This window comes from Diorhabda carinulata, chromosome 7 (genome assembly GCF_026250575.1).
Source record: "Diorhabda carinulata isolate Delta chromosome 7, icDioCari1.1, whole genome shotgun sequence".
NCBI lineage: Eukaryota > Metazoa > Arthropoda > Insecta > Coleoptera > Chrysomelidae > Diorhabda > Diorhabda carinulata.
This window is the reverse complement of record NC_079466.1, coordinates 25,204,076-25,222,401: the sequence shown is the minus strand read 5'-3', so window position 1 is coordinate 25,222,401 and position 18,326 is coordinate 25,204,076. Positions and strand designations below refer to the sequence as shown.

Below are 18,326 nucleotides of genomic sequence, written 5' to 3'. Positions count from 1 at the left end.
GCACATCACTGACACAAAGAATATCTAGTGATGTGCGATAGTCATCTCATTTCTTACCACTGGTATTTACTAAAAGTATTTCTGGGAGTATAAAAAATTTAAATAGAGAGAAAACATCGGGAAAATGACAAATTATCACTTTTTTTACAAATAAAACACATTATCGCTTCATTTTTGTTTGTTATTCATTCCTATTGTTTTACTAAAGATAACAGTTACAACACAGTTGCTACCCCTGACGTACATCACTGTCAAAACGTGACGTATATGCAGTGATGTGCGATAGTCGCCTAGTTCCTTACCACTGGTATTTACTAAAAGTATTCCTGGGAGTATTGAAAATTTCAATAGAGAGGAGTTGGAAAACATCGAAAAAATTACATATTAACACTTTTTATTGTGAATAAAACAACATTATCCCAACATTTTTGTTTGTTGTAATAAAGATAACAGTTATAAAGTAACCTGTCGTACATCACTAACAAAATATGCAATGATGTGCGATAATCACATAGTTCCATATCACAGGTATTTAGTTGAAAGTTTTTCAGGAAAAATTAAAAATATAAAAAGAGAGAAACTGAAAAATATTATAAAGAAAATTAACAAATACCACTTTTTATTACAATTATAACACCTTATCACACATTTTTTTGTTTTTTCCATTGATTTAATGAATATATAACAGTTACAAAAAATTCTTACTCTTGACGTACATCACTGGTAAAACATTCTATGACATTGAAAACGTTTACCGAATTTAGTAAAAAGCGTTATAATCTTGATGATTTAACGTTAATAAAATGAATAGTACAATTAAACGTACTATTATTGTCTATAAATGTATTTAAATCTATTTTTGTGTAATAAAACACGTGTGTGGGCGAAACGAACACACGCCTGACGAAGACAGGTGCTTTTAGTTGTTTTGTGTATTATGCACGAAGTCGACGTAATGGAAGATTCCATTGGCCGGTTAGTTATAACGGTTGACGTGCAATTTTCGACGTTCAGTTAAATACAAGCTTGGAAAGAGGTAGGTTATAAAATTATCGACAGCGACGCTAGCTACACGTATGTTTATGAACTAACTAAAAATAATCAATTCAGTTCGCGTTGATTAAAATCGGTGATTGAGTATTTAGACGACATCCACAGACAGTATCTTCTGTTACAAGAAAGAAAAAGAAACGTAAGTATTTTTTTTATGTATTGCGTAATGGATTCGAGAAAGTGATAGGTACCTTTAATTTATTTTGATAAAAAAATCAATACAGTGCTTATAAACACAACTTACTGCTAGGCTTTGTTTTGGTATTATCTCTTGTATGTAATACATTATCTTAATAAATAATTTGTTGTTATATCTACCTGTATACCGTTGTTCTAATGTATAAAACTAGTTTTGACACAATTTTCCTTAGATAGTTTCTCGATTTTTAAAGTAAATTCTCATATATAACAGAATCGAACAATATACACTAAGAAAACTTATTTATTCATCAGGTATACGAGTGTTTTAAATGAATTCTTTGAACATTTTTATTATCTGCAATTTCGGAAACAATATCAGTTGGAATCCTCTCTACTCTGAGGTACTTTTCATCCTACAGGGTGATCTATAAATAATTATTTGTTTATCTTGCTAAAAAGTCTATTTTTGTTGTGATTAAAATAAGTGTAATTATTTTGATAAATATCTCCGGAAGTATAAATTTTAGAGAAAAAAGTTTCAAACAAAAAATGAAGATCAGAAAAAGTTCTACATAAGAGGTTAAATACATTTTTTACGCAAATCTATTTTTTTAGCTGTTGACTAATCTAACCTCAATTTGACTCCAGCCGATATATTTTTGGTCATAGCAGACAAAATAATAGGTTTAGGTAAAAAATGTTTATTATCTTCTTTGTAGAGCTTTCTATGATCTTAATTTTTTGTCTGAAACTTTTTTCCCTAAAAGCGATTCTTTCAGAAATATTTAGTGGAATAGCTCGATCTCAACCTCTGCTCAATCGATTTTGTACGATTTCATCGATTTTTCATCTCTGCCCAATGGATTTTGTATTTCATCGATTTTTCACCTCGGCCCAATTGATTTTTTACGATTTAATCGATTTTTTACGTCTGTTCAATCGATTTTTAGCGTTTTCGTCGATCTTTTACCTCTGCATAATCGATTTTTGGCGTTTTTTTGCCGATCTTCAACCTCTGCATAATCGATTTTGTACGATTTCATCGATTTTTCATCTCTGCCCAATGGATTTAGTATTTCATCGATTTTTCACCTCGGCCCAATTGATTTTTTACGATTTAATCGATTTTTTACGTCTGTTCAATCGATTTTTAGCGTTTTCGTCGATCTTTTACCTCTGCATAATCGATTTTTGGCGTTTTTTGCCGATCTTCAACCTCTGTATAATCGATTTTGTACGATTTCATCGATTTTTCATCTCTGCCCAATGGATTGTGTATTTTATCGATTTTTCACCTCGGCCCAATTGATTTTTTACGATTTAATCGATTTTTTACGTCTGTTCAATCGATTTTTAGCGTTTTCGTCGATCTTTTACCTCTGCATAATCGATTTTTGGCGTTTTTTGCCGATCTTCAACCTCTGTATAATCGATTTTGTACGATTTCATCGATTTTTCATCTCTGCCCAATGGATTTTGTATTTCATCGATTTTTCACCTCGGCCCAATTGATTTTTTACGATTTAATCGATTTTTTACGTCTGTTCAATCGATTTTTAGCGTTTTCGTCGATCTTTTACCTCTGCATAATCGATTTTTGGCGTGTTTTGCCGATCTTCAACCTCTGTATAATCGATTTTGTACGATTTCATCGATTTTTCATCTCTGCCCAATGGATTTTGTATTTCATCGATTTTTCACCTCGGCCCAATTGATTTTTTACGATTTAATCGATTTTTTACGTCTGTTCAATCGATTTTTAGCGTTTTCGTCGATCTTTTACCTCTGCATAATCGATTTTTGGCGTTTTTTGCCGATCTTCAACCTCTGTATAATCGATTTTGTACGATTTCATCGATTTTTCATCTCTGCCCAATGGATTGTGTATTTTATCGATTTTTCACCTCGGCCCAATTGATTTTTTACGATTTAATCGATTTTTTACGTCTGTTCAATCGATTTTTAGCGTTTTCGTCGATCTTTTACCTCTGCATAATCGATTTTTGGCGTTTTTTGCCGATCTTCAACCTCTGTATAATCGATTTTGTACGATTTCATCGATTTTTCATCTCTGCCCAATGGATTTTGTATTTTATCGATTTTTCACCTCGGCTCAATTGATTTTTTACGATTTAATCGATTTTTTACGTCTGTTCAATCGATATTTAGCGTTTTCGTCGATCTTTTACCTCTGCATAATCGATTTTTGGCGTTTTTTGCCGATCTTCAACCTCTGTATAATCGATTTTGTACGATTTCATCGATTTTTCATCTCTGCCCAATGGATTGTGTATTTTATCGATTTTTCACCTCGGCCCAATTGATTTTTTACGATTTAATCGATTTTTTACGTCTGTTCAATCGATTTTTAGCGTTTTCGTCGATCTTTTACCTCTGCATAATCGATTTTTGGCGTTTTTTGCCGATCTTCAACCTCTGTATAATCGATTTTGTACGATTTCATCGATTTTTCAGCTCTGCCCAATGGATTGTGTATTTTATCGATTTTTCACCTCGGCCCAATTGATTTTTTACGATTTAATCGATTTTTTACGTCTGTTCAATCGATTTTTAGCGTTTTCGTCGATCTTTTACCTCTGCATAATCGATTTTTGGCGTTTTTTGCCGATCTTCAACCTCTGTATAATCGATTTTGTACGATTTCATCGATTTTTCATCTCTGCCCAATGGATTTTGTATTTCATCGATTTTTCACCTCGGCCCAATTGATTTTTTACGATTTAATCGATTTTTTACGTCTGTTCAATCGATTTTTAGCGTTTTCGTCGATCTTTTACCTCTGCATAATCGATTTTTGGCGTTTTTTGCCGATCTTCAACCTCTGTATAATCGATTTTGTACGATTTCATCGATTTTTCATCTCTGCCCAATGGATTTTGTATTTCATCGATTTTTCACCTCGGCCCAATTGATTTTTTACGATTTAATCGATTTTTTACGTCTGTTCAATCGATTTTTAGCGTTTTCGTCGATCTTTTACCTCTGCATAATCGATTTTTGGCGTTTTTTGCCGATCTTCAACCTCTGTATAATCGATTTTGTACGATTTCATCGATTTTTCATCTCTGCCCAATGGATTTTGTATTTCATCGATTTTTCACCTCGGCCCAATTGATTTTTCACGATTTAATCGATTTTTTGCGTCTGTTCAATCGATTTTTAGCGTTTTCGTCGATCTTTTACCTCTGCATAATCGATTTTTGGCGTTTTTTGCCGATCTTCAACCTCTGTATAATCGATTTTGTACGATTTCATCGATTTTTCATCTCTGCCCAATGGATTTTGTATTTCATCGATTTTTCACCTCGGCCCAATTGATTTTTCACGATTTAATCGATTTTTTACGTCTGTTCAATCGATATTTAGCGTTTTCGTCGATCTTTTACCTCTGCATAATCGATTTTTGGCGTTTTTTGCCGATCCTCAACCTCTGTATAATCGATTTTGTACGATTTCATCGATTTTTCATCTCTGCCCAATGGATTTTGTATTTCATCGATTTTTCACCTCGGCCCAATTGATTTTTCACGATTTAATCGATTTTTTACGTCTGTTCAATCGATTTTTAGCGTTTTCGTCGATCTTTTATCTCTGCATAATCGATTTTTGGCGTTTTTTGCCGATCTTCAACCTCTGTATAATCGATTTTGTACGATTTCATCGATTTTTCATCTCTGCCCAATGGATTTTGTATTTCATCGATTTTTCACCTCGGCCCAATTGATTTTTTACGATTTAATCGATTTTTTACGTCTGTTCAATCGATTTTTAGCGTTTTCGTCGATCTTTTACCTCTGCATAATCGATTTTTGGCGTTTTTTGCCGATCTTCAACCTCTGTATAATCGATTTTGTACGATTTCATCGATTTTTCATCTCTGCCCAATGGATTGTGTATTTTATCGATTTTTCACCTCGGCCCAATTGATTTTTTACGATTTAATCGATTTTTTACGTCTGTTCAATCGATTTTTAGCGTTTTCGTCGATCTTTTAGCTCTGCATAATCGATTTTTGGCGTTTTTTACCGATCTTCAACCTCTGTATAATCGATTTTGTACGATTTCATCGATTTTTCATCTCTGCCCAATGGATTTTGTATTTCATCGATTTTTCACCTCGGCCCAATTGATTTTTCACGATTTAATCGATTTTTTACGTCTGTTCAATCGATTTTTAGCGTTTTCGTCGATCTTTTACCTCTGCATAATCGATTTTTGGCGTTTTTTGCCGATCTTCAACCTCTGTATAATCGATTTTGTACGATTTCATCGATTTTTCATCTCTGCCCAATGGATTGTGTATTTTATCGATTTTTCACCTCGGCCCAATTGATTTTTTACGATTTAATCGATTTTTTACGTCTGTTCAATCGATTTTTAGCGTTTTCGTCGATCTTTTACCTCTGCATAATCGATTTTTGGCGTTTTTTGCCGATCTTCAACCTCTGTATAATCGATTTTGTACGATTTCATCGATTTTTCATCTCTGCCCAATGGATTTTGTATTTCATCGATTTTTCACCTCGGCCCAATTGATTTTTCACGATTTAATCGATTTTTTACGTCTGTTCAATCGATTTTTAGCGTTTCCATCGATCTTTTACCTCTGTATAATCGACTTTGTACGATTTAGTAGATCTTTGCTTTGATCGAACGAAAAAACACCACGCCATTCATTTTAATATACGTCCAATTAAATTTGCAGATAAAATTTAGGGTTCTTAAAATTTATTAGAACCAATTCAAAGAAATGACATCGTAGTAATATCTAAATTGACATCATAAATTTTATTATTTATCACAAAATGTTTTGATTTCGTTACTTTTAACACAAACCGACAACAGCGCCTGGTTGATTGTAAAACTTCATTAGAATTTAACCGCGTTGTATATAACACAATTATGCGTTAAAATTTTAAGCTGAAAAAAAGATTGTAATTTTTGTTTATTTATAAGAACGAAAAAACACCACGCCATTCATTTTTATATACGTCCAATTAAATTTGCAGATAAAATTTAGGGTTCATAAATTTTATTAGAACCAATTCAAACGAATGACATCGTAGTTATATCTAAATTGACATCATAAATTTTATTATTTTATTATTTTTTTCAAACCAATTCGAACCCACATAAAATGCATTTATCACAAAATGTTTTGATTTCGTTACTTTTAACACAAACCGACAACAGCGCCTGGTTGATTGTAAAACTTCATTAGAATTTAACCGCGTTGTATACAACACAATTATGCATTAAAATTTTAAGCTGAAAAAAAGATTGTAATTTTTGTTTATTTATAAAAAAAATTTGGATCGCATCTTTATTTTGACTGCGTCTAATTTTGTTGACCGGTATACGTGACGCAGAGTATTTTATGATTTATTTTCGTCGCAAGTCAAATGAACGGTAGGTAATTTTAATTTTAGTCTATTCCAATTTAATTCACGACGACGAATCGTTTATATGCGTGCTATATTTGCATAAAAATATTTTACGTGCTTAATATCGACCCATTTTGCTGGAAATTGTCGAAAAATAATACATGACTCATTGGTGAAATCAAATGTCAGATAGCATCCAAGGTTGGTAAAGACTAGGTTGCCCGATAACGTGGATGTCATATATGAAAGCCGTTACGTCACAACAATTCCGAAGAATAAGCAGTGTTTACGTTTGAATTAAACATTATAATAATAAAATCACACAATTTAATTTCGACGGAAACACCTTGAATTTAAATTTCATTTATCCTCAAAAACATTCGAATAAATTGACAAAATCGTATAGTACAACAGATGACGTCACCTGTATATATCGGACAAGTTATCGGTCAACCTATTCATTACTAACCTTGGATATATTCGAATAATTGTCATAAAGATTTCTTCTTTATCGATAAACAACGCGGGAAATTATGACATTACATAATTCTTTGTAGTTGTTTATAAATATGTGTGATGGTGTGTAGATTTTTAAAAACAAAATTAGTGAAGGTGATCGTTGAATAAACCTGTTTTGTGTCGAATAGTTTATTGTAATAAAAAATTAAGTAAGTTTCATATATCTTATTCTATATTCATTTGTTGTTAGTTGTTCCAATAAAAAATGTTGTACATGAAATTTCTGTACAGGGGACGTCGTGAAAATATCGATATATTTAATAATTATTTTTGTTTTTATTAAAATTTAATCTTCTACTAAGTACTTTCTCAAATTTGAGGTTATTTCACGTATATATTATTTGCTGTAACACATTTAAGAATTCATGACAATTTTTCATAGTGTCAAAGGCAGTTTATGTATCGATGAATAGTTAACTTACGTTCCAATTAGAATTACACATTGTAAAATATTTGGTCTATTAAAATTCATTCTATAAATTGATTTTTTTGTGAAAAAATTAATCGTTTGACGTATTTATTTTTAAAAATAGTATAAGCAAAACGTTATACAACATTTGGCGGATATCGACGTCGCTAAAATTGGATTGAAATAAATATCCAAAAAATTTAAGACGGTTTATTACATTTTTAAGGATCTATACAGGGTTATTCATTAATAATTGTAATTATTTTACACAAAAAATCTTCGGGTTGGAATAACAAAGTCTAAAATAAAATTTTATAACTTTATTTTATTTACCAAATTATTGTTTTTATTACATTACCCACCCTGTATCTCAAAATAGAGCGGTAATGTAAATCTTCATATTAAAACCTTAACATATCCTGTGTATGATAAGTATACTTATTTAACTAATCGCCCTGTATATACATATCTAATTAATCAAATTCATTCAACAAAATTTTTTCCAAGAAAATATTCGCTACCATATTTAAAAATATTACGCACGCCTCTGACTAATGCTATATAACCAACTTAAATGGAATAAGTATCAAGAAATGATGAAAACACTGGCAACCACGCGCTGATCTCATGACATCGATTATTTAAATCGAAATAGACGATGACTAGTAGACAGCGCGATGTTGCCAAGTATTGTGCAAGAAAATAAATTAATTATTTTTTTTCCCATACAAAATGATATTATTATAAATTTTATCTATTTCAAATTTTACTTTACAGATTCTCCTCGTAACTGACAATGCTACGAACCCCTCTCAACTTCTGAAATTAAAAATTACAAGAAACCCGCATTTTTCTTAAAATCGTACCACTCGGTCTGTTATTGATGACCGGTTACGGGAATTTAATTCGTTTTAGTCACTACCAAAACCATCAAATCGGAAAAGATCCTTACCTCCGGACGCGAAATATAAATCAAATAAAAATATTATATACGATACCGATTAATTGATTTATAAATAATTGTAATAGAAAACATGGAGAGTGGTAAAAAGGAAGCGCCTTTAGCTACTTTATCGACGGTGGCTCCATCTCTAGAATCCAGCCCGATAAAACGCGAAGAAATCGTTCTCACGGAACCGATCGAAAAACCGGAAGTTACGTTCATAACTAACAGTCTATCATCGACATCCTCCTCTTCGGAATCCGATTCCGAGGAAGACGAAGTTAAACCGAAGATACCCGATGGCGGTTGGGGTTGGATTGTAGTATTTTCTTCTTTATTGGTATCGATGATAGCCGATGGGGTTAGTTTATCATTCGGTTTATTATTTCCGGAATTTTTGATTGAATTTAAAGCGTCCAGTTCGGATACGTCTTGGATAGGCAGTTTGTTTTTGGCGGTACCTTTAATTTCCGGTCCGATTATGAGCGCTCTGGTCGACAAATACGGATGTCGGATCATGACGTGCGTAGGAGGTTCAGTGGCGGCGCTGGGATTCATTATGAGTTGCAGGGCCGATTCTATTTCTATTATGTATCTGACGTTTGGCATACTGGCCGGTTTGGGATTGGGGCTTTGCTACGTGACGGCTGTTGTTTCGATAGCGTTTTGGTTCGATAAGAAGAGGACTTTGGCTGTTGGTATAAGCGCATCGGGAACCGGAGTGGGAACTTTCATATTTTCCCCCTTGACTAATTTGCTTATTTTCGAATTCGGTTGGAGAGGTACCACCTTGATTCTGGGAGGGTTATTTTTGAATATGTGCGTCTGTGGAGCTTTGATGAGAGATCCTGATTGGATAACGGAACAAAATAAGTAAGTTTATCTATTTATTTAATCCCAAGAAGATTAATTCATAAGTATAAGATAAAGATAACTCGAATTGATTGTTTATTGAGATTAGAATTTATAAAAAAAAATTACGTAGTAACAAAGAATGTACTAAAATTTATAATACGAGTCTCATGTTAATTTCGGCATAAACTCCTCCTTCGATATAATCCGGCTGACTCCTGTCAGCGACTGCTACTCAAATATATTAATAACTACATTAAATATCTGCCATTACACTCAAGTGGTCAAAGTAGATACGCTAAAATCGTCCTTATGAACCTAGTCATTAATGAACAAAATACTATAATCAACAAGCACTCTGGTGGTCAGGATAGATACTATAAATTTAATATAATACGCTAAATTCGTACTTATGAGCATTTTCAATAATAAACAAAATACTAGACTTATATTATCTATTCCAGATAATTTCCTGGTATTTACTATTTGATTTGCAATTAGATAAAATAATCTAATATCAAAATTTATGTTCAGTTGGTGTATTTTTTAGCGTCTTAATTTATATTCACAAATATTTAATAAACTTAAAATTTATATGACCTTTGTCAACAATATAAAAAAGAAGAAAAAACGTTCCTTTAGTTTAGTTTTGTTATAATTTCCATAGAATTCGATATATTTGACCTTGATAATAAATGCGATTTTACTATAGGGAATTATCAAGTTTTTATTGTATTAAAAAAATAATCATAAATTTGTGATTAAAACCTAATTTTTTTACAGGGTTAACTCAAATTTATCTATATCTAACAAATCGATTAAAACTTTTTAAAGAAATAATGAATGTCTCGGTTATGATTTCCATAGAACTCGATATATTTAACCTTGACAGTAAATACGAGTTTACGGGGGAACTTGAAAAATTTCTGCGTATAAATAAAATTTTTAATGATCTGTTTGTAACGGAATTATATTTCCAGTAAATCATATTCGTAAGCTTACGTCAAAATTCTTACAGGGTAAACTCGAAATTATCCAAATCTAGTAAATCGAGTAAAACAAGTTTGATATCGTTGTCATCGACGAATTTTTTGAATAACCTCGATATAGAAGAACTGAAAGACGTATTAAAGAGCGGAAAAAACGTCGAATATCTTTTACAAGGCTTAGAAACTTCCATAGAATCGAATAACGTGGATAAATCAGTTCTAAAAAACAATCATAATTCAGTTTTGAATCTACCCACGTATATACGTCAAAATGAGAAAGTAAGTCGACGACCGCTATATATTATACAGTGTGTATCAGATAAATAAATGAATTTAAGGTGCCTATAGAAGTATTAGAACAACTCAGTTCGAATAAAAAGTTATATAATGTTATATTGGAAAATTTTCCAAGTTTATTATTAACAAGGAGTACGTCCGATAAAGGATTAAATAAATTAGCAGAAGACGCTTCACTTATTGAGAGAGTACCGATCACGATGTGTATGACGTTAAAAAAAGAAGAAAAAACTGCAAAAAAACTGGTGAGTAATTAAAAAAAAAATCAACCATCATCGAATCCCATCATTATATACGTTCAAACATTTTCAAAAACCCTGTATATATACAAATACGTGAAAAAATATTCGTTAAAATGAAAAAATTGTATATATCGAATTATTTTTTATTACAACCTGTATAAAGATATATTTTTACGTGGAGATTGTTCAAATTTTGAAAAAAACTTTTAAACTCTAGTTTAGTTTAACAAAAATCGCCATTTTGTTTCATATTCCTGTAGTATCGGCCATTTTTGACACTTTCTCTATTTGAACAACGTCAATTATTTGAATGCACACATATTTACCGCCGCCATCTTGTTCTACTTCGTAGTAGATAAAATTTGAAAAAAAAATTTTCAAAATTGTGGTTTATTTCAACAAACGTCGCCATTTTGTTTCATATTCCTTTAGTATCGGCCATTTTTGACACTTCCTCGTCTATTTTCTTTCATTTAACGACGTTTCTTCAAAAATACAAACGTCAATTATTTGAATGCACCTCGTATACATACATATTTACCGCCGCCATCTTGTTCTACTTCGTAGTAGATAAAATTTGAAAAAAAAATTTTCAAAATTATGGTTTATTTCAACAAACGTCGCCATTTTGTTTCATATTCCTTTAGTATCGGCCATTTTTGACACTTCCTCGTGTATTTTCCTTCATTTAACGACGTTTCTTCAAAAATACAAACGTCAATTATTTGAATGCACCTCGTATACATACATATTTACCGCCGCCATCTTGTTCTACTTCGTAGTAGATAAAATTTGAAAAAAAAATTTTCAAAATTGTGGTTTATTTCAACAAACGTCGCCATTTTGTTTCATATTCCTTTAGTATCGGCCATTTTTGACACTTCCTCGTGTATTTTCCTTCATTTAACGACGTTTCTTCAAAAATACAAACGTCAATTATTTGAATGCACCTCGTATACATACATATTTACCGCCGCCATCTTGTTCTACTTCGTAGTAGATAAAATTTGAAAAAAAAATTTTCAAAATTGTGGTTTATTTCAACAAACGTCGCCATTTTGTTTCATATTCCTTTAGTATCGGCCATTTTTGACACTTCCTCGTGTATTTTCCTTCATTTAACGACGTTTCTTCAAAAATACAAACGTCAATTATTTGAATGCACCTCGTATACATACATATTTACCGCCGCCATCTTGTTCTACTTCGTAGTAGATAAAATTTGAAAAAAAAATTTTCAAAATTGTGGTTTATTTCAACAAACGTCGCCATTTTGTTTCATATTCCTTTAGTATCGGCCATTTTTGACACTTCCTCGTGTATTTTCCTTCATTTAACGACGTTTCTTCAAAAATACAAACGTCAATTATTTGAATGCACCTCGTATACATACATATTTACCGCCGCCATCTTGTTCTACTTCGTAGTAGATAAAATTTGAAAAAAAAATTTTCAAAATTGTGGTTTATTTCAAGAAACGTCGCAATTTTGTTTCATATTCCTGTAGTATCGGCCATTTTTGACACTTTCTCGTCTATTTTCCTTCTTTGAACGACGTTTCTTCAAAAATACAAACTTCAATTATTTGAATGCACCTCGTATACACACATATATACCGCCGCCATCTTGTTCCACTTCGTGGCAACTCTTAAATCGTCTGTTACAGGATAGTGTGAAAAACGGGAAGGATGTAGAAGCACAGGAACCGTTATTGATCGAAAAATCATCGAAAAAATTTAGCGGATTGTCCAAAGTACCGACAGTACCGAAATTGAAAGCGCAATTAAATCAAGCGCAAAGACAAAATTATTTTAAAAATTTAAAATTGCACAGACAATCGTTAATACATCGAGGAGCGATATTCAACAATAACAAATATCGATTTAAAGCTTCCAGCTGCCCGAATATATACAGAGTGTCCACGTTAACTTTGAAAAAGAGTGACGACGAGGTGAGTATTTTAATCATAGTAAAAAATTTGGGGTTTTACAAAAGTGCTTATATATTAATAAAGAAATTGAAAAAGAAAAATATATATTTTTACATAATTTATTATAAGAGGTTTCTTATCTCGAATATTTTAGTTGATTCAAATATATAAAACGGATCCCCCCTATATAATTGTATACTTGGTTGCATAATTGTCGATATGTATGGAGTTGTATGTTTGGTTGCATAATATTAAAAATTCAAGGAACCTCTTATAATAATGAACCAATAGCGGAACGTTCTATTCGAAATGATAGTAATGATTGAGGTGATAGTTTCGTTAACGTAGCGGAAATAGATGAGCACTTTTGATGTTATGATAGTCTGGGAAAATTAGGAAAATCACATTAATTAATCGAATTATTTAATTTCATGAAATTTTCGATGAGTTTGATCGATATTAGCAGAAGTACTAGAAATTTGAGTTTTTTACGCTATTTTTTATTTTTGCTCGTAGATATCAAATTTTAATGAAATTTTATAACTAAGAATTTTCGAAATTTATTTATTTGGCACAAAATTTTGGAAAATAACTAAATAATATCGATATTTTCTGGAAATATCGAGAAAATGTTGTTAAAGCAGATTCTCTAATTTTAAAAATTCAATATGGCTACAAGTTTGATACAAGGCATCAAAAAAAAATTTATTTTTTCAGTTTTTTTGAGTTTTTTTCAGTTTTTATAAAAATTGTTCATATTGCCTGATGAAGTACAACTCGATTGCAGCAAATTCCATCTCAGAATTGATATTAATCGTGAAATAAACAAGGATGAATATTGAATCAGTTTACGCGTCGGCCATTTTGAATTTTTGAAATTTGAAAATACCAACTGCTTAAAAAAAAATTCCTCCATATTTTTATATTAAATCAATTTAGTATTTACTATACTTGTCGTAATAATAAGCAAATTACAAATTTTTGGTTAAATTTTTTTTTTAAGTTATACAAAATTTTTTTTAGTATCAAAAATAAAAAAAGATATCAGCGTAAAAACCTTGAGTTTCGAACTGTTTTATATTCTTCGAAAAAAATTATTGTGAGGTCACGACCTAATTTTCCCGGACTATGATGAAATTTCGTTGTTAGTTTGACAGGAAACGTTTTATAGAAATGGTACGATGAACTACTAGACTTGGTGAAGGGAATATGCGATTTTTCGTTGTTCTTAGAACTACATTTTTTCTTGCTGTCCCTGTCGACCATAACACTTTTTGTTTGGTTTATAGTGCCGTATTTTTATTTGGTGGAACATATGACAAAGCACGGATATACTAACGAAGACGCGTCTCTTACTATATCCAACATAGGTATCACCAATACCATCGGAATGGTAAGTAGACGGGATCAAATGAAAAATAATTCAAAAAAAAAACAAATATTCCTAAAAATATAATAATTTCTTTTAAAACTTCCTTTAAAAAATAATAAACAAAGATAAAAGAATGAATCACGCCATAATAGATCGAATTCGCACGAACTGCTAACCAGTGTTGCCAGACTTATTCGACTATCTGCAGTTGAGTTACAGAAATGATTTAAAATAGTTACGAGAAAATTACATCGATAAAAAATTATCGAAAAGAAAAAAATTGATATAAAATCAAAAGAATTTTTTTTGTATAGCGAAAATGTTTCGAATTTTTATTTTTCCAAATAAATTTTTAGTTAAAAATATTGATATTAAAGGTAATTATTTAAATCTGACAACACTGCTACTTACTAAAGGGAAGTGACACTCCGCAGGCGCGTCTAATGTTTAACTGGCGATCGTAAAACAATATACACTGAGAAAAGTAATACACTACATCGAAGTATCCAAACAAAAACTAATTTTCAATGTAAAATTCTGTAAATAAACGGAAATATATCGATCACGAAAAATTTTTCATTTCTAAGAAATATTTTTTAACCATATTTGTTTTTACAATTATTAAAGAAAAAATTCAAAATGTAGCGATCGATTTCACAGTGTAACGGAAGATTCCGAATTTGTTTTAGTGCGTTTTTAGGGGGAGATAAGGGAATTTTCGTGCAGGTTATAATATGTTTTAGGAAAAGCTCTGATATAGGGTTAGGCTGATTAAGTTCTCGCATTTATGTGCGCTCGTATTTGAACAACTTCAAATTATAAAACTTGAAATTAAATAAGTATATTTTAATGTCGACGTTAATTTTTTTCATGATTTTTAAATTTTCAAATATATCAACAATGAATATATAATGTTAGTTTTCTCAGTGTAGCGATTTATATTTGGTGTGACGTAACAATCTCGATACCGACTTATACGATGCTTCCGGAACTATTCGCGCCATCTGTAGTTTTTGTTCTAAGGTATGAAATCACATTAGAGCATCGTTGCCAGACTATCGGAACGGTATTGAGAGTAAGGAAAAATATAATGCTGTTAATTTTAGTTCATATTTGAGTTGAATATACATACTTGGGCATATTTCTATACAATTATTATTAATATTTGTAACAAATTTTATATCTAAAACTCCCAACTAGAATCTACCGATGGTTATTATGATTTTTAAGATATTATAAATTAATATCTACATAATTAAATGTTTTCATACAAATCTGTAGTTAAACGAAAGATTTCCTAAGCGATTTCGTCTTATCTAATTCACATATTATATCAATCTCGTAGAAATATTTTTAAAACTTCACATAAAGAAAAAACATCTGGCAACACTGCTATCAATTATCCATTTTCACGACCTTGAAACGTATCAATATATAAAACAGTGTTGCCGGAATTTCACTTTTCCCTAAATATAAAGGGACGGAATTTATTTCGGATTGGACTTTTTTTAAAATAACATATTAATATAATCATATAATATATTAAATTTCGACTTCTATATCGATTTTTATCAATAATTTCCCTATTTTATAAATCAATTTCAATAAATCCTTTATTTTTTACGTTAAATATTCTGATCAAGATTTAAAACTTCTGGCAACACTGTTATAAAATATAAATGGCTGCCCAATACAAATGTAATACATAAAACAATGTTGCCGGAATTTCAATTTTTCCTTAAATATAAAGGATCAGAATTTATTCCGGATACGATTTTTTTTAATAAAAGATCGTGTTAGGATTGCCAGAACCAACTTTATGATCAACCATTGATGCCAGAGCTACAGATTCATCTGTAATACTACTGATTTCACCTAATATATCGATTTTCATCTACATTTTATCAGTTTTATAAATTAATTTCTATAAAATATACACATACACATATATTTTCATATATTCAAATCAAAAATTTCCGCCATTTTTTCTATTCTAAATCAATTATTATATGAATCATAATTTTATGGAAGTCACATAATCAGATTAAGGAAAATAACATCTGGCAACACCACCATCATCTACTATTTGATACTCGATTGAAACGAATAAAACAGCGTTGCCGGATTTTCAGTTTTTCCGTATATATAACGAATCAAAATCCCTTTTCGGTTCAGATTTATTTTTCCAATTCCAGATCGCTTTAGGATGGGCAGGAGATCAACCGTGGATGAACATAACGAAAACTTACGCTGTATGCTTGATACTAACCGGCGTATCGTGCGCCGGTTTGATGTTTTTCACGCAAAATTTCATCTTGCTCGAAATGTGCGCTGCGCTTTTCGGCGTTTTCGTCGCCAGTACCTACTCGTTCACTCCCGGAATAATAGTTGAATTGGTACCGCTAGATCGGTTCACCACCGCGTACGGCCTCCAACTTCTCTGTATGGGTATCGGACTTTTGGTAGGCCCCCCGTACGCGGGGCATTTGTACGACGTGACCAACAGTTGGGAACAAGCTTTTTACCAATCGTCCGTTTGGATCATAATATCGGGTCTGATGGTAGCTTTAATTCCGTTCACGAAAAATAGGAAAATATTGGGAAAAGGACCGGTGGAAAAAGTTATCGAGGATTCTAAAGACGTTATTTGGATCACTATTTTGTTAATCTGTATATTTTTAATTTTACTCGTACCTCTTATGTATTTCACAATCGTTACTATTATATAATTATTTCTATAAATAAATGAAAATAATCAAATCGAGTATTATTTGTTACTCCCCCGTATCATCAAAAAAATTTACGATATAAAATATATCGAACAAAACAAAATAATTCGCCTTATATATAGGCAGTTTACAATACATCACCACGGATATTGTTACTATTAGATATGCAAATATCTATATTATTAATGGAATGTATGCAACCACCATTACGATCAGGTAGTTCTGTGGTTTTAACTGTGAGACGAAAATTATTTACAACTGACACTGACATTGAACCATATCTAACGAATTAAAAAATCAATAGTTATGTATCTTTATCTCTTTTTTTTTTCATTCTTGTTCCAAGTATTTTTTCATGCTTCTAAATGTTCATGATTTTACGTCTCTAGAGATTTGAAATTTGTTTCTTTTATAATTTTTTAGACAGATGAAAATTTGACGTTTCATCTTCTCTATTAAAGGGTTTCTAAAATGGATGAGGTGGTAGCGTCTAGGATTGTTGATTGCGCGCCCCGGGTTCGATTCTCGCCCGCGTTATTTTTTTTTTTTCAATTTTTTCGTTTTTTTATACATTTTTTTTTTCAATATATACATTCTAACATTAATTATATAGAGTTTTCTTGTATTTTTTCTTTGTAAAATTACTTTTCGACTGAAATTTCGCATATTAAGTACGCGCATTTCAAAATCGACAATTTTTTTCACTTGATACTTGTTATAAGTCATACTGGGCAATATAAAAAGAAACAGCTGATCTACATGAAAATGACGGCCGTGTGGTAAATAATAGACTTTCTCGTTTGTAGACTTTTCGGCTTCAAATTTTGTTTGTTTGTTTTATTTTGCATCTGGTAAAGTTGAAATAAGCCTGCTAGTAAAGGTGAAACGAAAAAACCATCTTTACTCCAGAAGGTAAACAATAAAAGACTAAAACTTAAGGATATGAATAAACTATGAGAAGCCCCCTGTATACCGCTTACCTACACCAAGCAAAACACTGCAAAGTGGAAAAAGAAAATAACAAAGCACGTTCCGGATAGAAATTTCGTACTTTTTCACGTAGTAATTCTTTAAGAAGCTATCTCACAATAAAACTGAAAATAATAAATAATAACTTCACAAAAAACAACAGAAAGTTACGACAAAATCATTTAATCACCCCCACAGCGGCCATTTTAAAATGGTTATCAGCTGAATTTGACAATTCGTTAGATTGCACTAATGAAAAGTAGCTGAATTCATATTATGTATTATTCTTCTTTTTTCTTGAAAATAGGACACGCCTACTTGCGTATGCGTTTATAAACATCGAATTTAAAGTCTAATAAATTGATAATTATGATAAATTTGAATAGTGACTTAAGTATTAATTTATCAACGTTTCCCCATATAATTTGTAAAATAAATTTAGGGATACGTTGAAATCTGGCAACGTCGAATCGAAC

The 18,326-nt window shown here is 31.2% G+C and overlaps 1 protein-coding gene across 3 annotated transcripts; it reads left to right on the top strand.

Annotated features, from left to right (window-relative positions):
* Window positions 1-919: 919 nt before the first annotated feature.
* LOC130896857 (monocarboxylate transporter 12-like) lies at window positions 920-18,261 on the top strand. Of its 3 annotated transcripts, none has more exons than XM_057805214.1 (8): window positions 5,927-6,800; window positions 7,157-7,267; window positions 8,305-9,343; window positions 10,341-10,590; window positions 10,650-10,853; window positions 12,517-12,801; window positions 13,952-14,173; window positions 16,348-18,261. In XM_057805214.1, the coding sequence occupies exons 3-8, from the start codon at window positions 8,562-8,564 to the stop codon at window positions 16,879-16,881; spliced, it is 2,277 nt and encodes a 758-aa protein (XP_057661197.1). In that variant the 5' UTR covers window positions 5,927-6,800; window positions 7,157-7,267; window positions 8,305-8,561; the 3' UTR covers window positions 16,882-18,261. The 3 variants fall into 3 exon arrangements, with proteins under 3 accessions (XP_057661195.1, XP_057661197.1, XP_057661196.1); XM_057805213.1 differs by having other exon boundaries at window positions 7,099-7,267; XM_057805212.1 differs by lacking the exons at window positions 5,927-6,800; window positions 7,157-7,267 and adding an exon at window positions 920-1,192.
* Window positions 18,262-18,326: the final 65 nt, after the last annotated feature.